Source organism: Camelus bactrianus, chromosome 1, assembly GCF_048773025.1.
Source record: "Camelus bactrianus isolate YW-2024 breed Bactrian camel chromosome 1, ASM4877302v1, whole genome shotgun sequence".
Taxonomy (NCBI): Eukaryota; Metazoa; Chordata; class Mammalia; order Artiodactyla; family Camelidae; genus Camelus; species Camelus bactrianus.
Genome location: NC_133539.1, coordinates 71,441,742 through 71,467,632, shown reverse-complemented (window position 1 = coordinate 71,467,632; position 25,891 = coordinate 71,441,742). Strand labels below are relative to the sequence as shown.

The 25,891-nt window shown below is 39.6% G+C and overlaps 1 protein-coding gene across 8 annotated transcripts in view; it reads right to left on the bottom strand.

The window, feature by feature from the left end:
- The window catches only part of ABCC5 (ATP binding cassette subfamily C member 5), a 75,499-nt gene that overhangs the window by 41,833 nt on the left and 7,775 nt on the right, over positions 1-25,891 (bottom strand). For 3 of the 8 annotated variants that reach the window (XM_074366958.1, XM_074366969.1, XM_074366963.1), the window contains exons 3-9: positions 9,952-10,109; positions 9,605-9,760; positions 8,757-8,904; positions 3,705-3,938; positions 3,399-3,572; positions 2,633-2,780; positions 292-440 (exon numbers count right to left, since the gene is read on the bottom strand). In XM_074366958.1, the coding sequence (XP_074223059.1) occupies positions 292-440; positions 2,633-2,780; positions 3,399-3,572; positions 3,705-3,938; positions 8,757-8,904; positions 9,605-9,760; positions 9,952-10,109 (1,167 nt within the window). Of the gene's footprint in view, positions 1-291; positions 441-2,632; positions 2,781-3,398; positions 3,573-3,704; positions 3,939-4,373; positions 5,778-6,278; positions 8,736-8,756; positions 8,905-9,604; positions 9,761-9,951; positions 10,110-25,891 lie in introns of those variants that run through there. The other 5 variants (XM_074366973.1, XM_045511317.2, XM_045511316.2 and 2 more) reach the window with 5 other exon arrangements.

Sequence of the window (25,891 nt, the reverse complement as noted above, 5' to 3'; positions counted from 1 at the left end):
AACTGTTGGTACGAGTCAGATATATTTCAGATATATATTTTTATGAGACTTCCAATTAAAATTCTCAGTGAATCTGAGCCAAACGATGATCTATATTTTCAGAACTAAATCCAAAGTTGGGCTGACTAAAAACAACCCATGCGCTATTTGTGCAGTGGAGCTAAGTCCCCACTCCTCCACTTCTCGGATTAACTGCATGAATGAAAAAATCCAAATCTACTAACAAGAGGACCAGAGCATCTCTATATGTGGTATTTCTAACATGTCCCCAAGCTCTGAGGGCTCGCTGACCTGTGCTGCTGTCAGATCAAAGCCAAGGGTCATGTGAACAGAGAAGGTCACCACGCTGGCGATCACCATCACAATGGGAGCCACACCGACAGTGATGCTCTGAAAGTACCCGGCTTTCTCCAACACCCGACGTTCCTCCTCTCGGATTTCTAAGAATAAGAAGCAAGTGAAAGAAATTATGAGATGTTGCTCCTCTGTCACCAAACAACACTTGGCAGGTCTTCAGCCACCAAGTAGGTGGGTTTTATAACAACCCTGTAACACTTATGACGCAAAAAACTCAGTCAATTGGACTATTAATTACTATCACAAAAGCCTGAGGTTTGAAATGGATCTAATCATGGGGATGAATCTAATAGAAGACAGTCACTACCTATCAGTACAATGATCATCTTCTGCCTTAGCCTGATTCTTTTCTGCAAATTTCTTATGTTTAGAAGGACAGAACACATTAATTATATCTGCCATTGTCAGTTTTGTTTGTTTACCTGGTTGTTGTTTATTTCTTGCTTACATACTTAGAGGAAAGACTATACAACAGTCATGGAGAAATAAAAAGGGATTAAGATTTACTAGTGTGCTGGTGCTAGGATAGAGGCTTTCACACCCAAAGCAGTAAGGATGGCAGGAAGAAGATGAGTAAAAAACAACTTTTGTAAGCAGAATGATTTTTCTTAAACATTTGCAAAACCAACAGCCTTATTAACAGAGTAACCATGGAGTAGGAAGTACAACAAAGTGGAGAGGTATTTTCAAACATAAAAGCAATTCTTCTGAGAGGCTGTGCACTGACCTTAAAGGTGCCACTGCCCCAAGCCCTGGGAACTATCTTTAGAGCCAGCTCTTAAGTCAAACTTTTAAAAAGTCCAACTCATTGCTTTAACATTTATCATATACCTTGCCCAAGTCTATAGTGAGCAAGAATGCTCTCTTCAAGCAAATATACAGAGGTAAAATCAGGGGCCGAAGAACGAGCAGAATCTCAGAAAGAAGACTATAAAACCGAGAAAATTAGAAAATGAGGGTCAGAATGGACCATCAGTGTGACCCTGCCAACAACATGGTTGGCAGATGTCCTGATAGCACCCAATTGTTCCAATCTATTGGCAACACACTCACTACTTAATGAAGGAGCCTAATCCATGCTGGACACTTCTGAGTGGTCACCGCCCTCTGGATGACTGCTCATAATGAAAGTTTATGAACTGGACACAATGTTCCTGAAGGTTTACTCAACAAACCAAGCAGTGAAAATAAAACAGCTTCCTTGATCTGAACGCTGCATTTCTATTCAACAAAAAATTGCACCAACTTTTTAATTGGAACATACTCAGGTTAGTTCACTATGAGGTTATGGTCCACTAACAGCCCATATCTTTTATTTATTTATTTTTAATTTTTTTACATGAACATACATATATTCGTTTTCACACTCTTTTTCACCATAAGTTACTACAAGATACTGAATATCCTTCCCTGTGCTATACAGTATGAATTTGTTATCTATTTTACATATATTAGCTAGTATCTGCAAATCTCAAACCACCATATCTTTTATATTTAAATTAAGCTTAAATGTAATTACGTCTTCTTGTTTAAACTCTAAAATGCCTTAAATATATTCTTCTTTAGTTTCACCTTTTTTAAAGCCCAAGATTTCAACTTTTGTTGAGATCCTTTTGAATGCCCAGCCTGTGCTAATTATTCCTCCAAGCTTTGCGGCTTTCACATACATGTTTAAGTCTGCACTGAATTTATGGGTCAGGATAGGGCCAGGCACTGAGAGCCTTGTGACTCAACACGAATCAATTATTTGAGTGAAAAAAAATTCAAAAACCTCTGTGATTGAGTGGCAGAGGCAGGCCCACAGTCCAGCTGTCCTGACACCCCATCCAGTGCTTCTCCCAGCACTCATCCCCCCAGGATCTCACCCCTACCTACCTGTAGTGGACATGAACCCACAGAGTAGAGGACGCAGAAGTGGAGCTCTCAGCACCCACTTGATCATGTTTTCTGTGATGTCCTCATGGCCAGACCAGAAAATTACAGGCTGGATTAAAGTATAGATGGGGGCTTTGAAACTGAGTGAATTACTCATAACCAGCTATATTATCTTGGCAAAAAAAATCACAATTTTCTCAGGTCTCAATTTCCTCATTTGTGAGATGAGGTTATGGGTTCCAGTCTCTAAGACCCCTATTGATGTAAAGTTCATAAGGTACTACAAGAATGCAAGATATAATGATCCTGTAACATCAGCATTCCCAGTAGCTAATGTGTTCAGGAAGCAAAGAAGCCAAAGTCCTTCTACCATATAGACATACAAAGTCTTTAAACTCACTTTGTACACTCTGAGAGAACGCTTTGACCCAGGCATACATTTTAATAAATTTAATGTAGGTGAGGACTTCATTCATCTTCTGGACACGGTCATCTGTGATGGTCACACATTTTCTCCTAAAATATGCAGTGATCCGTGATACAAACATCTGAAAGGAAAAGTGATTTCATGCCAAATCAGAGTTTATTCAGATTTAAGAACTGTCTAGTCTTTTGGGGAAATAAATCCACTTAAGATTATTGTAAATAAAGTGAGCATTGCATAAAGTGAGTGTCGCTGCACTGACTTTTAATCAAAGTGGTCTGTTAAATGATAGTCAAATAGTGTTTAACTCTTATCCCTTTGTAAGAAACTTAAGACAAGTAAGTATTTGTCATCAGAGTTACCATAGATATCTGTTCCTACCAAAGGGAAGCGGGAGAGCCATGTCAGTCAGCATCTGCCAGAGCAGACTCAAGCACTCCTATGTTACCTGGGGGCAGGGTTCACCTGCTGACCTTCTCTTTCACTCACACTTCCTCTTTTTTAATCTCATTCAGGAGCTACTGCCTTATTCAAGTGACACCTTACTTCCTCTGAAGTCAAAACTCTGCCTGATAGATTGAACACTGTCTAGCTCATTGTAGACATTTCCAAACCAGCTAACTGCTTAGAGGAAATTTCCAATCAAAAACGTGATACCTCAGTGGTGCCTACTATATATAGCCCAAGAGAAATAACTCATCTAAGGAGAAGCTGCCAAAATATGGTAAGGAGGCTTACTCACCATTGCAGGATAGAAGAGGATAAAAACAGCTGATCCCAGGAAGCCGGTTGGTCCCAGAATAATGACATTATAAATCATGCCTAAGATGGCAATAACAGGTCCTCCAGCCAACAAGCTGCCAACGGCGGCTGCCTCGAACATCCTCTGCCCATCGTTGGAGCACAGGTTGATGAGCTACGAGACACAAAGAGCAGTGAGCAGGCCGGTCCCAGGAGTAAGGGGATGGACACAGCAGGGACCTAATGGAAAGAAAGAGCCCGAGCGGGGAGCTTTCTCACTGCCCTGCAGCAAACACCCCTCACTCACCTCACCCACGGACTTCTCTTTAATGTTCTTTAACTTAAGGATCTTCTTAAACGCCATGGTTAGGATGGCCCCCCGTAAGCGGACACCAGTTCGGTAATTCAATGCCCAAGTCAGTGCAAGTGACCAAGAACGCACGATTTCTGTCAGCAGGAGGCCCAGGACTAACAGCAAGCTGTACTTGAGGTTAGACTCTGTGTCCTGGGTGTACTCCAGGAGGTGTTTCACCACGAAGGCCTACAGGGAGAAACACACACCATTGTCAGCATCTCCACGGCACCCACACACCACACCACAGTTTTATGTTAAGTTAGAAAGAGGAGGCAGCTCTTTGTGTTTGACAGTGACTAAGCAGAGAAACACCTCCCTGGAGGACCAAATATTGCTGTCAGCCCACCTGCCACAACTTACACAGGGCATTTTGCAGGAGGTAGGTCTAATTTGAAACTTTCTTCCTTCAGGACACCATCAAAATCGTGACTCTTTCTAATGTAACATAAACCTGTCCATGAGCTGAAATTCATTCTCAACACACGGTCATTAAAAAGTATATATTTGACCTTACTCCAGTATCTTCACACAATGGTACATTTCTTTACATGAAATTAAGACCTTTTTTTTTTTTTTTGGATCGTTTCAAACGTGCTTATTTGATAAAAAGGAACAGTGTACCTACAGTTGGACTGGGGAAGAGTGAGAAGTGCATTTGCAAAACATTCCTGAAAATAAACATCAGCAGTTTAATAGTACAGAAGAGAGCAAACAAAGCAGACTATCCAAATCCAGAGACCCTCCCGTGGGCCCTCCCCCATTCCCCGCTCCCTCCCAAAAACAAAAACATGTTACCTCAGGTAGCACATGTCTAACACCACCTGCAGTGAGGGAAGGCAGCCAGCCCCCAAGAACCACCGAGTGCCACCTCCAGCTCTGAGGTCCTGCAACGCCGGAGCACACACTCACACAAGGCACATTCAGCAACAGGATTAAATACCAGGAAGTGGGAGGTAATGTACTTTTATTGAAAATGAAAAAAAAAGTACCATCTTCAAAGAGCATCTCACAGACACTGTACAGTAGGAGGAGCATTGTGGTAACATACATGGGAACATACAGAGTGGAGTTATACAGGGCAAGCCAGCTAACAGGTCGTCTGGCCTTGACTGTTGTTTTAGCCACACACAGTGGAGATACAGAATAGAACCAAGATCTGTTTCCGGAGTCCGGAGTAGCACATCAAGCGGACAGCACTTAATCGGGTATGGCTCCTGAAGTTGCAGCGAGTCTGCAATAGAGGAGATTCTCCAGGAATAAAGACCTTGCTGCTAAGGAAAGAGAATTAAAAAACAAAACAAAACTAAAAACTCCCCAAAGAGGTGACTCTGCTTAAAATCACTGGCGATACTGGTTCACTAGGCTGTGAGGAGTGTGACCTCTGCTCAGGACGGAATACAAAAATCTAGGCCTCAAGGAAAGATGGGCGGCGTCCTTCAGAGTCTTTTCGAGTCCTTGCAGCTAAAGTTGATCTTGCCAAAAATGAAACAAAACAAACCACAACAAAAGAAAGCCAAACCAATCCCCTTCCCCGAAGGAAGAAAATAAAATTAACGAGAAGCCCATCCACCCGTCTACCCGATCCTTATAGCAAAAGGTACTGTTGCCAGGAGACAGCACTTGAATGACAGACAAAAATGGAGGCCAGATGCAATTGTCCTGAAGCAGCTAATGCTGAATTCCAGAACCCAGACTCTCTCTGCATGAATCGGTATTTCTTGTTTTTCCTGAGAGGAAATTAATACCAGATGTCGACTAGATTCTAAGCGATCCCCACCAATCAGATTTATGTCAAGTCTCAGTAAATAACCTGATCAAATAAATAGGAGATTTCAGTTTCCAAGAATTATTGTATCCCATCTCTCCCCTCCCTCAGATTTTTGATTTTATATCCACTGTTTGGGTCACCACTGCATACAGCTGGGTTGTTGGTTTACTAGCAAGAAGATTGGCTTCTTTTCCAGTATTCAATCCAAAATGTGGAACTGAGTCACTGAATGGCAGGGTCAAAGCCCCATTTTCCTCACGTGAAGCAACTCAGTAAGATGGCGGTGCGGTAAAGCATTTTCTCACACACCTTGGCACTGACGGAGCAGTCTCCAAAGGAAGGCGTGGAAGGACAGCAGGTTGCAGTTTGGGGTTCCTTCCTTCCCATACCTTTATTGACTGTGCCATTTTTCAGCACCAGGTAATAGCATTAGTACCTCCCAGAGGGGAGGAGCAGGGGGAAGGTAAAAGACAAAATGAACGCTTAACACTATGCAAAACTTTCAAAGGGGAGGGAAAAGAGGAAACAGCAGATTAAAGAACTTTCAGCACAGAGTTTTTTTAAAAAACAATTACATTTCAAACTATTTTGTATGGAATAAAGAAAAAAAAGGCTCGCATGAAAAATCCAACCAAAATTTAGTTTTAAAGGGTTATAAATTTATCATTTAAATTTAAACAAACTGTGAGAAAACTTGAGACTGTCAGCATAGCTGTCTGGCTGTGGAAAGCATTCCCAGTGAATAAACATTACCTTACCTGAACTCTTGGCGAGAGATTCTGCCCAGCTTGACTCTCTCATTCTGACCGCAGAATACAGCCATCCTGAAAATTCTAAAGAACAGCTTCTGTCACTAGTTCCACTACAGAGACACTCCCCCCAAATCCAGATCCTGACAGCACCAAGCAAGCTGCAGCTGGAGAGAGGTTGGAAGGGTGGGAAACTTACCTCTCTAGAGGCTTTTCACTGTCCTTTCCCCAAAAGGACCTTGAGCAGAGTTAGCATTCACCGAGAGATAGCACTGCAGGAGGAAGTCTTCTCTTGCAGATCTACAGGGCGGATGCTAATTCTTTACACACAGATCATAAGTCAGGCCTGGTTTTTTTAAAACTGTTTTAATCCAAGGCCACAAGTCATCTCTGCAAGTTTAGCAATTTGGCCACTTGTCATAGGTCAGAACCATACCCTTATAGATTCTGGCCCTCCATTAACACTACGGTGACCCTGGGACACCGTGCACAGAGTGCTGGTTTGCTGGCATCGCTGAAACCTTAGATCATCTTGATCATAAAGGTCCAGTCTCAGCTGGCCAGCAGTTAAAAAACAAAACAAAACACAGTCACTTGATTGTGTTTCATTTGCTCTGCATATGGCTACCAAGGTTCAGTGAGGCCTGAGAGAAGATTAAAAAACTATGATATTTAGGAAGTCAGCTCTTACGTAGACTTCTGTAAGAACAGACTAAGCCAGTTTGAAAGCCCTGCCATGTTAGCAAATATGCAAAAATCTAAGATGGATGTTCCTCGAGGGGATTTCAATCCACAGATGGAAGGTGTGCTCATCATTAGTACTAATCTCAAAACCGGCCTGATTCTTCAATTTCCAATTAAAAAGAAATCTGTTAGAATTGGAGCTCCAAAAAAAGGAGTTTGCATTGCTCACAATCTGAAATCTTTTTATATCAGCTAGAGAGACTGTGGATGAGACGACCGCCTTCTCAATTGTTCTAGGAAAAAATCTCATGAAATAACACAGTCCTTAAGGTGCTCTTCCCCAAGAGGGTGGAGAGAAGGAAAAGCATGCTGCTGTTTTCCTATTAAAGGAAGGCTCTCAGCTTTCCCTGGCATCTAGAAGAGTTTACTAGAGATTAGTTTTCCAGTGCTCTGTGCCTTAAAAGAGATTAAGGAATATGCAGATGCTCAAGGGAGTGACTGTAAGGCCCCCAAGCTGAACAAGCATAGGTAAATTTTTTTCCCAAGTAAAACTGAAAATCCCAACAATCTATGGAATTGGGGGGAGGGGGCAGTGGGAGAAGCCAATGAAATTCTGGCACTGGCCAAATGGAGTAAAGAAAGCCTGTATACCTTGCTACCCAGCTGAAAGAATTCCTTGAAAGATCAGAGCAGCCACCAGCCCTGTAGTGAAACAATGACAGAAGCTCTTCTTGGGGGAAGCTGGTCCTATGAAAATGTTTGCCATTTTGGTCAGTAACATGATATTCAGTTACATGGTCCCTCTTACTTAAAACTTATTATTAAAGTGTGTTAGTTGGTCAATTAATAAGAAACCCAATACCAGAAAAGTAGTGTTCACTGCTTCAGAAAAGAGATCAAAACTTTTAAAAGGCATCAAACATTAAAAACAAAAACAAAAATAAATAAACAAACAAACAAAAAAAAAACAGAAAAACTGCAAATTAGTTTTACCTAATCACCATGCATCTTAGGCACATACTTACCAAAACCATGAACCTCCAGCTTACCCACACACGGAAAATGCACAGTATAAGGAGAACTACTGCTCCGATGCCTCAAGGCAAATATGTAGAGAATAGATTTAAACAAAGTCTCACGTGTAAGGCAGCACAGCAGGTGTAAGAAATAGTGGTCCAGAAAACAATGTGAACATCACTCTTCTCCCCTACTCTGCTTCGCCAACGCTAGGAAGAACCATGGCTGCCACCCCAACACCTGCCACACGGTTTACACTATAAACCAAAACTTAAAACAAACTCCCAGTTAGGCTCTAAAAATGTCAACAGTCCTCTGGTTTCTCAAGGGCTCATTTGCCACAGAACCGTCAAACACGTGACAACTCCGCCCCCAGGCATTCAGCACGTCATGGGCACCAACTCGACAGCCTATCCACACAGCATTGCTTTCGCCTGCTCACAGCACCGCAGTCGCGTCTTCCTGAACCAGGAGTGTCATTTCAGGTCAATGCGCGGCAAAGCAGCGCAGTCCTGTGCAGAGCCGGAATCATTCAGGTTCGCCCCCACCCCAGGACCACAAGCCAGTTCTGCTTCTTCTCTGGCAACACGGCCCCCTCATCCTTCCGGCTTCTGACAAACCACCATTCACCCCAAAACCAACTGTTCCCTTTCAACAGACCTGGAGGCATCGCTAAGGCTGCTAACTAGCCCAGAGGTGAGCGCAACCCCTGCAACAGAACGAGAATGTTAGCGCTGGCCATGGCCGGGCCTCTGGAGGCTGTCAGAAAGGATGGTTAGGACTTACTGGTCCACTGAAGCCAGCCAGCTGCGTGATCATCAGGCACACGATGGAGAGGATGACCCTGGTGCGGCAGAAGGTCCACACAACCCTCCGGAGGGAAGCAGCGTCTGGCCCAACTTCATTTAGCTCTTCTTGCCACAATCTCTCTAGTCTTAACAAAGGCACATGTCCTCCGTTACACATCTCCCCAGGGAAAAGGCACGCACGCACACACACACACACACACACACACACACACACACACACCCCTCCCCCAGCTTCCCTCCTGCCATCACTTTTTGCCACTCAACACCAGTCTCTCCTCTAAAAGTATGTACATAGTCTTCACCTTCTGGGGGGAAAAAAGACACTTCCTGGGTAACTACATATTTACCCGGTATAGAGAGCCTCTCAGGATTCAGAAATTGATGAGAATGAAAGTCTTTCCTTCCACCCAGAAAAATTATCCCTGAACAGAATTTGTGTGTGGATAAGAAATTCCTTTCTCAAGGGTCCCCATCCCTTTCTGAAGGATTCTGCGGTAAAAAGTAAAGTTGTAAACTAGATTTTAACCATGACAATCAGCTACCACAAAAATGTATTCTGTCACAAGGCAGCAACATAATCTCCCTGCAGACTCAGGAAGAGAAGTGGGGCTGAGAGAGAGAGAGAAAGCCCATGGTTAAAACAGGATTAAAGGTGAAATACGAGATAAAGCAGAAGAGTAAAGAGAAAGCTACCCCCAGGCTCCCCTCCCTCCCTAGGATAGCTCAGATCCTAAAAGGGCACAGAGCTCTGGACCTTACACTGCTGAACCCACACCCTCGCTCAGGCCCTATGCATCCAGACGAGGGTGGAACAGAGACACCTACCTTCTGCAGTTCACCTCCGAAGACTCGTACTTGGACAAAGACCACACATCCTCCATTGAGAGCTCCCCCTTCCTGTGGGCTATGCGAGCCAGAGGAGAAAGCCAAGAAAAAGTCATACAGGAGAAGAGCCCAGCGTTGTCCACTGGGTGCTGGTGTCTGAGGGGAGAAAACCCAAACACAAGATTGTCAACACACGCGAGAGGCTAGCCAACATTTATCACACACTGCCTAGTACACAGAGCACCTGACTAAACACAGTTTTTCCCAAATGGTCCAATCTAAGCCTGAATTTTCAAAAATATTTTTGGAGCTTCACAGACAAGTCATGAACCTGCAGAGCCTCTTACTTGGAAGTGGTCCGGATGGGCTTCAGAGCACTTAAGCTGTGATGGTACTTTCCCTTGGGATGTTCTTCATCCAGGATTCTGAGCTGAGAATGCATGGAGGCATCCAGGGAAAGGCCCTCAGCTCGGGCTGCTGTTTCCAAGGCATCTTGGCAATCCAGCTGTTCCAACAGATAGTGAGAGAAGGCAAAAGCACAGGTGATGAACATTGGGAAAACAGAGAGAAGCAAATCTATCTGACACAACAGCTCAGAATGCAAACCAGATTCATCTTACCCAAGAAATCCCATGATCAGGAGGTTAAACACTAACTTGTATGATACGGTCTTGCTAAGGAACATTAAATCAGATACTTAAAACTTCTAAACTAATAGATTTTATTTTTTGGAGCACTTTCAGGTTCAGAAAAATTGAGCAGAAAGCACAAAGGGTTCCCATACACCTCCTCGCCTCCCCCCCCCTTCCTCATCTGTTTCCTCCATTATTAACATTTTACATGAGCATGGTATGTTAGACACAATTGCCAATCCAATGCTGACATGTTATCATTAACTGAAGTCCAGTTTCTATTAGGATTCACTTGTGTTTTATGTCCTAAAATTTGTATTTTTGTCACCAAAATGTTCTATTTTTCATTTCCCAATATGGACTGAGAGTCAATTACTTCACTACTAACTGCAAATTCTATTGCCCATTTTCTATGATAAAAATTTCACAATCACCCCCAGTTAAACAGCCTGGTGATGCAAAAAAAGCCAGGATGTACACACGCCTCCTCTCTGTCTTATCAGAAACAGAGAAGGCAGACCAGGGGCCCTCCCTCACTCTGGCTGCACAGCTGATGAGCTCCAGTACCCAGATTTTTTTCTTTCACTTTATTTTTTTTAATTGAAGTATAGTCAGTTACAATGTGTTTTTTTTTTCCTTTTCACTTTATTTATTTATTTTTTAATTGAAAGTACCCAGATTTCCGCAGCATGAAGTAGAGGTTCCCATGAATGGAAATATAAAGTTACACATATTTACTGTAAAGCTTGTAAATACCAATTAATCATATTAACAAAAATGCATGTAATTCAAAATCTGACTGTGGCAGAAGAGGGTGGCCAAGAACCTGGACACATCTATCCCCATTTACTCTAAAAGTAACTGAAAGTTACTTTTGCAGTTGCAGAAGCAGAATCATTCTTTTCCTTAAGTAAGGATTATAAGGACCTTATCCTTTTCTCACATTATCACAAATATTTCAAGCAATTATTGCAAACTAGCAAGAAAGAATAGATCCCCAAATCAAGAAAAAGTTACGTGGTGCAGCACCTAACACACTGTGCCTCAAACAAAGCAGAGCCTCAATTTTGATGCGCCACCTCTTTTCCACACAGAACAAAGGGAACTCAGATATTGGTGGAAATGAAGGGGCAGAATTCGCGCCTGGGGGTCACCTGCATGCCCAGGTAGCTCTCTCCTCAAATACAATAGCTTTCTGTCACAGCATAGTTACGTATCTTCAGGATAAGGTCAGTATCAGGAGAGTACACAGCAACTGGGAAGCACATTTTTTCCCTTTTGTCAAAAGGCAAGGTTTCAAAAGAATAACACAGCATGACAAAGGCATCAACACCAAGAAAAGAATAAACTCTTCTTTTTTAAATTTATTTTTATTGCAGTATAGTTGATTTACAATGTTGTGTTAGTTTCAGGTGTACAGCAAAGTGATTCAGTTATACATATATATATATATATTCTTTTTCAGATTCTTTTCCATTACAGGTTATTACAAGATACTAAATATAGTTCCTTGTGCTATACAGTAGGCCCTTGTTGTTTATCTATTTTATAGTAGTGTGTATATGTTAATCCCAAAGTCTTAATTTATCCCTTCCCCCAACCCTTTCCCCTTTGGTAACCATAGCTTGTTTTCTAAGTCAATGAGTCTGTTTCTGGTTTGTAAATAAGTTCACTTGTATTATTTTTTTTTAAGATTCCACATATAAGTGATATCATATGACATTTGTCTTTCTCTGTCTGACTTACTTTATTTAATATAATAATCTCTGGGTCCATCCATGTTACTGCAAATGGCATTATTTCATTCTTTTTTATGGCTGAGTAGTTTCCATTATATATATGTACATATACACACACAACATTTTCTTTATCCATTCATCTACTGATGGACACTTGGGTTGCTTCCATGTCTTGGCTATTGTAAATAGTGCTGCTATCAACATTGTGGTGCATGTATCTTTTTGAATTAGAATTTTTGTCCTTTCTGGATATATGCCCAAGAGTCAGATTGCTGGATCACATGGTAGCTCTATTTTTAGTTTTTTAAGGAACCTACATACTGTTCTTAGTGGCTGCACCAATTTACATTCCCATCAACAGTGTAGGAAGGTTCCTTTTTCTCCACACCCTCTCCAACAAGAATGAATTCTTATATAAAGTCCTTAGGTATAAGATGAACACTTATTTAAGTAGCTGGGGACTATGGCACCTAAAAATAAACTTAAGACTACTAAGATTCAAGTACACAACAAAAGATTTTTTTGTTTCATTCTGTTTTATTTATTTATTTAACCTTTAAGCTGCCTATAACCTTTAAGCTGCCTATAAGACAAGAAAACCACTGGGTTGAGAAAGGAGAAAGACACATTAAAAAAACATAAGCATATCACTAGAAGGAAGTAGAAACTGGGAATACACACAAAGTAGGTAGAGAAGCTGACAAGGACCAGCCTTATATGGATGTCTAAAGCTTTAGAAGAAGAGAAAAAATTAAAATAATACCATTTCAAGTGCACACTGGATAGCTGCCAAAATGAACTATATGCTGGGCCATAAAGCAAACCTCAGCAAATTTCAAAAGACTGACATCACAGTGTATGAACTCTGACCACCTGGAATTCAATTAGAAGTCAGTAACAAAGATAACATGAAAATCTTCAAATATCTAGAAATTGCAGCACACTTATAAATAATACAAGTTAAAGAAGACATCAAATAGAAATTAGCATATATATTCTGAGGTAAATGGCAAGAAATTATAACACATCAAAATTTGTGGAATGCAGTCAAAGTGGAGCACAGAGAGAAATTGTGGTTTTCAAAGCATAAATTAGAAAAGAAGAAACAGTGAAACATCAATCCTCTAAGGTAAGGGTTGGCAAAATTTTCTGTAAAGGTCCAGATAGTAAATATTTTAGGCTTTGTGGGGCTAAGAGACAAAATAGAGGATATTATGTAGGTACTTATGTTACCAAAGAAAATAAATTTCTACAAAATTTTACTGGCAAATTCAAAATACAATAATAACAATTCAGCACAATATTTTTGTGATACAGGTCTACTAATGAGAAAAATGAAGCTCTTTCATAGGGGAATAACACTTTACTTTTTAAACTGGGATTTAAACTAGTTTTCCCTTTCATCTAAATTGATTACAAATCTTCATCAGTTAATGCTGACTTTGTAATGAGATTTTATAATTTCATCTTTGAAAAATCTTTTCACACAGATAGGTACTGCCAAATACTGAAAATCAATCTACAAGTATATGATATTAGTTGAGTGTACTTATCTCTTGGAAGGCATCACAGAAGTCTATTAGATTTTCTCTTGACACTTGTCCTTATTATGTCATTACATTGCAGATTAGTCACTTCTAATTAAAAGTTAGTTGGGTTGGGGGTATATCTCAGTGGTAGAGTGCATGCTTAGCATGCACAAGGTCTTGGGTTCAATCCCCACTAACTCCCATTTAAAAAAAAAAAAACCTAACAACAACAAAAAAGAAAGTTAGGAGCCAGCTACTGAATGACACACTCAAATGGATTTTTTTTTATCGTGGCAAAACACACATAACATAAAAATTGGCATTTTCACCATTTTTAAGTGTACCATTGAGGGCATTACTTATATTTACAATGTTGTACAACTATCATCAGTATGTATTTCTAAAATGAATGGATCTTTTAACTTATTCTACCACAAAGGAGGCAAGAATATACAATGAAGAAAAGACAGTTTCTTCAATAAGTGGTGCTGGGAAAACTGGACAGCTACGTGTAAAAGAATGAAATTATAACATTTTCTCACACCATATATAAAAATAAACTCAAAATGGATTAAAGACCTAAGTGTAAGAAGGGAAACCATAAAACTCCTAAGGCAAAGGAAACAAAACCAAAAGTAAATAAATGGGACCTAATTAAACTTAAAATCTTTTGCCTAGCAAAGGAAACCATCAACAAAACAAAAAGACAACCTACTGAATGGGAGAAAATATTTGCAACTATTATGACTGATGAGGGCTTAATATCCAAAATATATTAACAGCACATACAACTCAATATCAAAAAAACAAACAACCCAATTAAAAAATGGGCAGATGACCTGAATAGATATTTTTCCAAAGAAGACATACAGATGCTCAACATTGCCAATCATCAAGGAAATGCAAACCAAAACCATAAGATATCACCTCACACCTGTCAGAATGGTTATCACCGAAAAGACCACACATAGCAAATGTTGGCAAGGTTGTGGAGGAAAGGGAACCAACCCTTGTACACTTTTGGTGGAAATCTATACTGGAGCCACCGTGGAAAACAATATGGAAGTTCTTCAAAAAACTAAAAATAGGGGGTGCGGGATATAGCTCAGTGGTAGAGTGCATGTTTAGCATGCAGAGGTCCTGAGTTCAATTCCTAGTACCTCCATTAAAAAAAACAAAAAACTACAAATAGAAGTACCATATGATCCAGGAAATCCACTCCTGGGTATATATCTGAAGAAAATGAAAACAGTAATTCAAAAAGATACACACAACCTCAATGTTCATAGAAATATTATTTACAATAGCTAAGATATGGAAGTAACCTAAGTATTCATCAACAGATGACTGGATAAAGAAGATGGGATATATATATACACACACTGGAATACTACTCAGCCATAGAAAAAGAAAATTTTGCCATTTGCAATAACATGGATGGACCTAGACAGATACTTAGTGAAATCTGTCAGAGAAAAACAACTACTGTATGCTATCACTTACATGTGAAATCTAAAAAATAAAACACACTAGTGAATATAACAAAAAGAAAGAGACTCATAGAGAACAAACTGGTGGTTAAAGTGGGGAGAATGGGGGAGGGGCAAGATACAGGTAGGGAATTAAGAGGTACAAACTACTATATATAAAATAAACAAGCTACAAGGATATATTGTACAGCACAGTGAACATAGCCAATATTTTATAATAAATAATAAATGGAGTATAAGCTATAAAAATTTTGAATCACTATGTTGTACACCTGAAACTAATATAATACTGTAAATCAACTATATCTCAATTTTTAAAAATAAAAAATAAAATAAAATAAAATGAATGGGTCTTGAAATATGGAAGTTTCCATTGTACTTCATTGAGGTTCTGAAACACTCTGCTGGAACTGTAATTTAACCTCAGAAAATATACCAACTGCAAATCTGTATGGTAATGGAGATCTCACTCTTTATTTTAACTTTTTTGTTGCATGAGAAGTATATAAAGCAGCCTGACATTACTCACAATTCAAACATTAGTTGTCATTGAAATTACTCTGTCACAGAATCATTTCACTTTCCCACTAGCAATGTATAAGAGATCCAGTTTCTCCACGTGCTCCTCATCACCTGGTAGCGTCATTATTTTTCATATTAGCCACTTGATAGGTGTGGCTTAGTATTTCAGCATGATTTTAATCTGCATTACCCTAATGCTTAATGATATTTTACATTTTTCCTGTGCTCATTTCTATCCTTTGGGTGAAGTGTCGTTTAAGTCTTTTGCCCATTTTCTAAGTGGGTTGTTTTCTTAGTGTTGATTTTAGAGAGTTCTTTATCTATTATGGATTCAAGCCCTTTGTCAAGTGATTTGAAAGTATTTTCTCTCTTAATAGAGTCATTCATGGAGCAAAGGTTTTAAATTTTGATCAAGTTTAATTTATTGATTTTTTTTGTCTTTAACAGCTGAACATTTAGTGTTATGCCTAAGAACTCTTAGGTCTAACCCTAGGTCATATTTTCTATATTTTCTTCTAAATGTTTCAGTTTTACATTTAATCTATGATCCCCCTTGAGTTAATTTTTGTAAAAGGTGTGAGATTTAGGCAAAGGCTTACTTTTTTGCCTGTAGATATCAATTGTTCCAACACCATCTGTTGAAGACTATCATCTCTCCATCAAATTGCTTTTGCACTTACATAAAAATGAATTGACCATACTTGTGTGGGTCAATTCCTGAACTCTATTCCGTTGACCTATTTGTCTGTCTCTTCAAAGGTATCATTAACTTGATTACTATAGATACGCAGTAAGTCTTAAAACACCACAGTGTATCTCCACCTTTATTCTTCATTTGCAAAATTGGCTTAACTGTTCTAGTTCTTTTGCCTTTCCAAGATAACTAAGTTCAAGAGTTAGGAGAGTTTCATTAACATCTTTTGACATTACGGCATCAGAAAAAGAAAATTTGGTATGCCATCCATTCATATTCTTACATAAGAACGGCACAGTAGCATTAAGAGAAAAATAAAATCTTTACATCTTATTTCATTCATTCATTCATTCATTCAATAAATAACTTACTGAGTATCTATGTGCAATAATACTGTTTCAGATACTGGGAATAAAAATATGCCAATTTCTATGTGTATAATACACTAATTTCATTTTCTTCATCTCTAAAACACTTAGTTACAACCTGCATCAAAACCTATGAATAGGAAAGCGAATGGACTTAACAACAACAATAAACAAAATACTCTTAAGAGTTTTGTTCCTTTGACTTATATACAATCATGTCATGTTCTACCACCTACTGGGTAGTAAGTTAGTTCCTGCAGTGGAGATGCCAAACTTAAAGGCTCTTTAAAAAAGACTCAGAAGAGAGCGGGCAGGCAAGGTTTCATTCCCTCAGGCATATCATGAGTACTATTCCAGCATTATCAAATGCCTGTAACATATCAGACTGAGGGCTCTTGCACCATTTTAGATTTTAGAACAAGGCACTCAGTATAATTTTATCCTGACAAAGATAACCCTCCATGAAAGTGGTTGAAAAAGTGTTTGAACTAATCCTTAAACTATCATATAATGATAAAACATGGAGTAGGAATTCTCACAGTAAGGGTATAGAGAGGTCTACATTGTTGATCTAAGATAATCAAAAGTTGTCATTCTAAGCAACCCACTTTCCAAGTCACATAATATTTTTGCTATTCTTTCCTAAACTACTTCCCAAACTGTCAATCTTGTCATATCTTGCCAAGGTTAAGACAATGAAATATCTGATGGAGATGAGAAGATCTATGTGGGATCCTCTGTTTTGAAGGAAAGAGTCCTGCTCCCTGTTTGCACCTACCTCCTTCAGAGACAGGGCTCTCAAAACAATAAGCAACAGGTAGTTAGCTATTGGCAAGAACTCTTAAATAATAAAATAAAACTACCAAGAAAATCAATGGAAAAATCCCCTTACTCCAATAAAACTATGGTCTTAAAGTATTAATAATCCATAAAAAAAATTTTCCATAGTGATTTTGAACATAGATTTTAGAAGACAGGCATGAGCTAACAGGCCAAGTCTATCACCAACTTTCAGCGTGTTCCTAGCCACTTCAAGATTCAGTTTACTCATTTTTACAATGGCACATGCATGTACCACAAAGCATTGAGAGGAAATAATGGGATAATGAGAAGTGCTTAGCAAAGTCTTGGGTCTATAACAAACATTTAATATGTATTAACTATATTACCGATTTATCCATCTGATAAATCTTACAGCCTATCTCAACTATTTCCTCATTCCTTTAGCTTTCCCTTTCAAGCTCAGGGAATTTATTTCCTCTCTCCTATGTCTTCCCTGCACTGGACCACTGCAGTGGGATGATTCTGCTAAAAGCATCCTTGGCCCCTAGCACAGTACAAAGCTTGGTACCTATTATTCAAGTGTCACTTAGAAAACCTCCATGTTGCCTTACAATCTGTATTATTATCAGTTAAAGCTGCATGATATACCTACCACTAAGGAATCTTCTTAACCAATCCACTTCCGTTTAGTTTCTCTGCTGTTTTGCTTATTATTAATAGTACAATAAACAATTACAGTTTATTTTTCTTTTTCTGGACTACTTAGGATAAATTCCATTAGTGGGATTATAAGATTAAAGTGTGTAGCTCCTAGGAATTAGACATCTATCCAGTTTGCTTAATTAACTTTATTATAGACTATGTACTCCAGTATTATCGCAAAAGAGAACTGCTATTAGGGGGTCAAAGTATAGCTCAGTGATAGAGTGCTTGTCTAGCATGCACGAGGTTCTGGGTTCAATCCCCAGTACCTCAATTAAACAAATAAATAAATAAACCTAATTACCTCACTCACAAACCAAAAAAAAAGGCGGGGGTGAAGAGAACTGCTGTTAGTTTTAGTACTTTCAGATCTATTTTGCTGACCTAAGGCTGCCTCTATCCCACATACACTGGAACATTAGCAAGAAATAGGGGAAGCTAGGGCAATCTTCCTTGTTTACGGCCAGATCTCCTGACTAGCGTGTACTTATAAAGGCAAATGCTTACTTGAAGGTGATCGGAAAATATGGGCAAATGAACTTACTATAAACCGACATAGCATTTACTATGTGCCAGGCATTGCTTTAAATGCTTTACAGATACTAACTTTTGTAATCCTCATAACTACCCTATGAAGTTTCCCCCATTTTATAGCTGAGGCACTTAGATGGCAAGTAGCAGCAGAGATTTGAAGAGATCCTTGAAAAGCAGAGAGATTGAATCCAGGCTCCAGAGTTGAGACCCTTAATCACTATGCTATGTGCCTTTCAAAGGAAAAACAAGCAAATAAATCATCACTGTACAAGATGACCTCAGATGTGCCCTTACAGACAGCTCTCCTCTCTTCCCCAGGGTGAGTATCAGATTAAAATAAACTATGGCTCTCTAACTCTGACTCTCCTAACTAACCTCATTATAAGCAAATGGTAGTTTCCAAAGTCAAAGTCACAATTAGAACACTAGAATGTAAATATTTTACTTAATTGTAAAAAGGCACTTCCTGGTTGTTTTTTAGCCAAAGATGAGCAGATGCTAAAAGATGAATACATTATAGACTGATATTTAAAAATAAAATAAAAGCGTCTTTATACTACCCTGCCAGTAACTGCATAAATGTCTCATACTATAACTGCTCGGTTGGATCCCTAACTTCTCTTCCTTTCTAGGCTTCCCAAAAAAGCTTACCTGGCCTTGTAGGCCAGGAAAAAAAAAAAATGTCTGTTTAAAGTAGAAACAAATTTATTCTACCACATTAACATTCTGTGAAGCGAGTTGTCAACATTCTAAGACTGAGTGGATTAAAAATGGAAATGAACCAAGAAAAAAGACTTAATATATTCAAGCTATATGGGCTTACTATATGAACACATAAATAATATAACAGGATAGGGAAATATGATTGAGCGAATACTGTTGGGACAAATGAAAAACAGACTGGAGATAAATTAATTGAGACCCAAGTTTCACACCATACATTAATCCATCTGGGATTAACCCCAAAAGTTACATAAAAGTAATGAAATAAATAGAAGAGAATTAAACAGGAAATTTAGCACACCCATGGAAGCACAATAGTCTCCATTTTGTCCCAAAGCCAGAATCTTATCAAAGCCAAGATGGACAGGCTTAAATATAAAAAGAAAAACTTTCTGTGTAATGAAATTAGCATTAAGGAGGAGAATAAAGCTAAAGAAGTGACAAGGTAACCAAAATAATAACATATTTTGAACAGCCAGCTTTCACTGAATAACATTTTTTATCCATTTATTCAACAAGCATTTATTGAGGGACCTACTATGTGCCAGGCACTGCTGTGGGTGCTGGGGACACAGGATTGAAAAAATAGACCTGCACTTTGAAATCACTGCCTTCATGCAGGTTATATTCTAGTATTTATAAAAGGTCAAAATCTTGAATAATCTACTAAATTGGTTCAAAAGCTTCTATCTCTCAGCCTCTAAATTCAATGTCATCAATCAAGAAATAAAAACTAAATTTTAAGATACAACCACATACACCTTAATAAGAAAAAGAGATAAAATCCAACCCGAGAAGGAGGGAAACGTAAGACAAACACACATCGTTTGGGCATTTTTTAATACGTCACTGGCAGGTACTCAGGGGAGCAAACTGGTCACAGGTAATAACTCACATACGCTTTGTCTCCATAATATTACCGTAGGAAGGAAAATTTTCCAAACGAAAATAAAATTTAAACCCAACGGTTTACTGGGAACTAAATGCCTAATACAAGATTAACAGCTAAACGACAAGTTGATCAACACTCCAGTGCAGGGCTGTCCGATAGAGACAGAATACAAGCCACAAATGTAATTTAAGTTTTCTAGTAGCCACGTTAAAAAAGTAAAAAGAAACATGTGAAATTAATTATAATAATACACCTTATTTAACCCAATATATACAAAATATTATCTTCTAAACATGTAATAAAAAAAAGTTACTGAGATATTTTACATTCTTTTTTTGTACTAAGTCTTAGAAATCTGGGGGGGGGGGTGTTTTATATACACAGCACCTCTCAATTCAGACTGGCCACGTTTCAAATGCCCAGTTCCTACAGGTGTGTTTTGTTTTGTACAGCATATCCCAGCAGTTTTCGAGTGAGGGTGATTTAGCTTGCCCAGGGGACATATGGCAATATTTGAAGACATTTTTGGTTGTCACAACTGCACCTTCAGTGGGTAGAAGCCAAGGATGCTGCTGAACATCCTATAATGCACAGGGCAGCCCCCCGACAACAAAGAATTATCTGACCCCAAACCTCAGTAGCACTAAGGTGGCCCTAGGTAGCTAAACAGCTAACATGGTTAGTACTTGATGCATGCTGATCTAGGGAGATGTATTTTATGAGGTCTATTTGTTTTTTATGTTATGATAATTTAAATCTCTTTTTTGCACAATTTTTTAAAAATTGAAGTATAGTCAGTTTACAATGCTATATCAATTTCTGGTGTACAGCATAATGTTTCAGTCATACATTTACATATATATATTCCTTTTCATATTCCTTTTCATTGTAGGTTACTACAAGATATTGAATATAGTTCCCAGTGCTCTACAGTAGAAACTTGTTTATCTATTTTATATATAGCAGTTAGCAGTAACTTTTTAAAGCTTCTCCTGAGACAGGGTGAGGGCATGCATTTCTCTTTATTTCTCTTAAGGGGCCCTGCAGACTGAAGGGCTCTCCGTGGCCAGATGACATGGCCTCAGAGAGGCATCCGCAGCAGCTGATTCATTCCAAAAGGAAAAGTACTGCTTGATCTGGGAACTGGGAAAACATTAAACAAGGAAATACTGCTGCCATTTGTATCTTCCTGAGGACTCTGTGGCTAGGAGACACTGAGCATTTTTTCCCTCCTACCAAGGGGATGGAGATGGAGTGGGGGTAGGGGGTTGGGACACTGGGAAACCACAAGGGGACAATGAAATTCAGACTCTGCAACGGTTCAAACAAAGGTCAGGGAAACACAGTCCTTTACGTGCCTAGCTGGTGAGAGAAACACGGAACTTTCCATCCATAAGCAAACAGAGGTGCTTGCACAAGAGACCTCCCTCCTCTGTGCGGGCTAAGACCCTCCAGGGGCTGTGATAATTAGCCCACTATCACACAGGATGGCTTCCGTTTATCTGTTGTCCCAGCTCTTTTTAACAGGCCGCCAGAGCATAATGTCTGCTGACAGGGCAACCGTGGTCTTTCCCCTGCCTAGAGGCCCCTGGGACAAGATACCAGGGGCCAGACATCATTCCCTAGGCTGAACAATCCCTTCTGGACAGCAGGACAACAGCAGGGCAGCATTCCTAAACCTGGGGCTGCGGACTCAACCAAGAGGCTCCTGAATGCAGAGATTCAAAAACTACCCGCAGTGCAGAGGCACCTCTCAGCTTCCAAGGGGATTAAAGGCTGCAATCCTCCCGTGTGGCACACCCCACAAAGAAAGCAGTACTTGGGGCACAATTAGAATGGACAGGCCTCTGTAGATGTCCCAGACCGGCAGCTGCCTTTATGACAAATATCTAGAAAGACCAACTTTTTTTTTTTTAATGGAGGTACTGGGGATTGAACGCAGGACCTCGTGAATGCTAAGCATGGGCTCCGCCACTGAGCAATACCCTCCCCCTAGAAAGACCAACTTTTAAGGGGTACAGTCAGATACAGGTTTCAAGAGACTCAAAATGTTAAAAATTAAATTAAAAAGAAAGTTAAATTTTCTTTTAAATTAAAAAAGAAAAGAAAAAGCTGATGCCCTCCCAAGAACAGCTGACTCCAGGCTTTCCCATTCTCCAGCAAGTTAAAAGAACACTAACGAAGGATCTTCCCTCTCCCAATTCTCCACACTTCCTCAGTCCAATGGGTTATTAACGTGATCCTGACCGTCGCAAGCAGTTCCCTTAAGAACTTCCAAAGGGAGCAACAAAATTCTAGAACATAACCTTCACGGGAAGGAAGCAGAATATAGTAGAAAAAGCTCACTATTCAAAGTCAGGGAACCTGCTAACCTCTGTCCTATTGCTCAAAGGCTATGAGTTAACTTGTACCTCAGCTCACTCAGCTGTAACTAGGCTGCATTACTCTCATGCGGAGGGTCAGCTATTCATATAATTCACAAGAGTAAAAAAATACGTAAAGCCAAGTGCTATAACTTAACACCACCGTCACGGTAAAACAGGTATCTTTCCGCAGTTCATAATCTAGCATTAACCCAGGATCAGGAGGAATTTGAAGGCTTCCAGTTGATTCATAAGCTAAATTCCAAGGAACTTTTTCAAAGTTCCTATTACATTGGGGTGTGAGATTAACTTTGTTATTACAATGATAAGGTTTCAAAGGATTAAACTGAAAATAAATCACAGGGGGAAAAAAGACATGGGAAACACTTAGAGCCCCAGGGGGTGAGGGGCTACAAGAGACTTTATTCTGTGCTATCTTGGTGCTGGCGACACAGGAGGATCACCAGGGGAGCTTTAAAACAACACTGATGCCTGAGCCTTACCCCAGAGACTGGTTGAATTCATCTGGAACATCAGTATTTTTTTTTCAAACGTTCTTCAAGTGATTTTAATATGCAGCCTGGACTGAGAACCACTGATGTAGATAGTAGAATGCTGGTCTCTTGCATTTGACAAAATCCCCTCAAGATTTTCAGGCTATAGCTTAAAAAAAAAAGCTAAAATATAATTTGTAAGTGAAACTCCCTTCAGTGCCCAGTACCATCTGTATGCCCATGTTAAATGTTTAGTGTAAGACATTAGTGGGTCCATCCTGAGAACCCTGGACTGCAGGGCAGGCTGGAACTGCTAACAACGGTGAGCAGCAAACGCAAGGGTGAAGATTTGTGCAGCCTGGCTACTTTTCCACTGTGAGAATACAACATTTGAGGAAACAAAGTGACTGCTCAACACCATACCTGCTTTAGCAAACAGAAGTTCTCATCTGATACCTAATAACACATTTAAGTTGATTCTTTGAACAGTTAATTCAGAAAATAATCTTAAATAATTAAAACATATAGAACATCTAATTATCTAAACAGGTTAACACCCTAAAATGAGGATAAGGAGAGAAGGAATAGACTTAATGAGTTTAATTCTACTAATTAGTGAACTGTGCACCAAATTAACATCACATTAGTCCCTAATTTTGATATTGATAGGTTCAACCACCACAAAGACTTCCGGAGGCCCTATTTCCTGTCCCTGCCATTGACCTTTTTATTTTTGATTAAGAAAGAGGGAGGGACAGAATAGTGAGACATTCAAGAAAGCATTAGCAGAAGGCTACCTCAAGGCACAACCAAGATTTCACTTAAAAAGTTTTCATTAACCATCTGTAACTTCCAAGTTATAGATCTTAACAAAACAAAGCCTTGGGTATTTAAAACTGCTTTTTAAAAAAGGAAGCTGGTTCCAACACTTTTCTTCCCTTTTGACAGAAAGCTCCTTTAACTTGTGCCAACAAGCTGTGTTTATTTCCCTTAAGCAGCATTTCCCAGGAAAGAAGCAGCAACCCTGCTGCAGACAGCGTAAAAGGGCTCCTGACCAAGGCAGCAGGCCAGCCTCAGGAGACCTGTGGTGCTGGAGATTCAGTCCCCACACAGGAGAGCCACCTGGGCTGCGCACCAATGGCAGCACTGTTGTCACCTCCAGCAGAGAGCTCTGGGCTGCTATTGGAGACCAACATCTGACACCAGGCCAGATACCGTACCATACCGTACTGAGCTTTATACAGCTTTATGGATGCCTTCAGGGAAAAGGAAAAAAAAAAAGGCATGTGTTCTTACTCATCCTATCACTGTCCAGAAAATCTGCTGAGTCACTGAGTACCAATCAAGAGAAAAATAATGCAGAGCCTGCAAATACACTAATCTCCTTCACCCTGCTCTGCTTCCTAACAGCAAGGAGACTCATAGGTAATGTTTTTGACTCAGAAATCACAAGGGCATAGACAAATTCACATACCCTTAGCCCATAAAGGAAAGCTTTCAGAGTCAAATTCTCTAAAAGTATAATGTACTAGACAAAACTATTTTATAACAATAGTTGTCTCTGGGTAGAGGGGTTAAGGTTTTTCTATAATCTTCTACAATTCGCACATTTTCTATAATAAGACTGGAATTCTTCCATAATAATATATCTTAGAATTATATTTCTTGTTAAAAGATTACACCCACATCCTTGATCTTTAGGATACAACTTCAGCTCACCCAAGTATCTCAACTCACTAATTATAAGCATACCAACCAAGGTTAAAAGTGTCAGCCTAACACAGATCTAAAGGAGACTCTAAGTGAAGGTCACTGGACTTCGTGAATACTTGCTTTGTTACTTTGTCTAGAGGGAGAACATTCTAACTTGGTAGAAAGCAAACTGCACCAGTGGTACACTTCTAAAAGAAGAGGGGGAAAGGGCAAGTGGTAATCACGGCACATGAACTTTAGTTGACTTCTGCTTATTTTCCATGTTTCCTCCTTTCCTAGATTAGACATGCTAGGGAAAAACAAGTCACCTTGTTTTGGGCTTTGGCCTGAGCACAGTAAGAAAAGAAACAACCATCACAATAAAAAAGCTTATAAAAGCATCAAATAGCTTTGTCTTGCTTTTGCTTAAATTTTAATTTAAAGCAACTAAGATCCAAACTTGTTGGCCTATTATTCAAGGACACACATCAAGTGGAACTTGCGGACCTATCCCTCTACATCTCTGACTTCACACTTCACGCTCAAAGCCAGCAGCACCTAGTTGGTCCTACCCACAGCTCTTTCTTCTGCCAGGCATGTTCTTCATTTCTCCAAATTCTACCTACTCCTCAAGTCTCCAACCAAGCGCTACCTCCTCCTAAAGCCTTCCCTGATCTCAAAGACAGAAGCACTCTGCCCTTCTTATTAATTACTGTGGCATGTAAATTATAGTAATCTATGTGTATGCCCATGAGTTGCTTCTAGCAGAGGGCGGGCTGGCCCAGCATCCATTTATCTTCACCCGCACCAGACCACTTCGTTCAGGGCTGTGTATGCATCCTGGAGAGTGCTCAAATGTTTGCTGCACTGAAAAATGAATAAACATCACATTTTAAAGCAAACCAACCAAAGCTCATGGAGTTATGTGAGCGACATGTGTCTATCTGAACGCAATGATAAGAAAAGGAACTGTGCCTGGGGAGTTAAGCTGCAGACACAGGAACAGTGTTAAGGAGTGGTCTGGACGTAAATCTTCATGTGAGCTGAAATAACACCAGCTGAACACCAACCAAGATTAGTGCTTATGCTCAAAGAACTAACAGCCATAGAAGGCACCCCTATTAGCACTT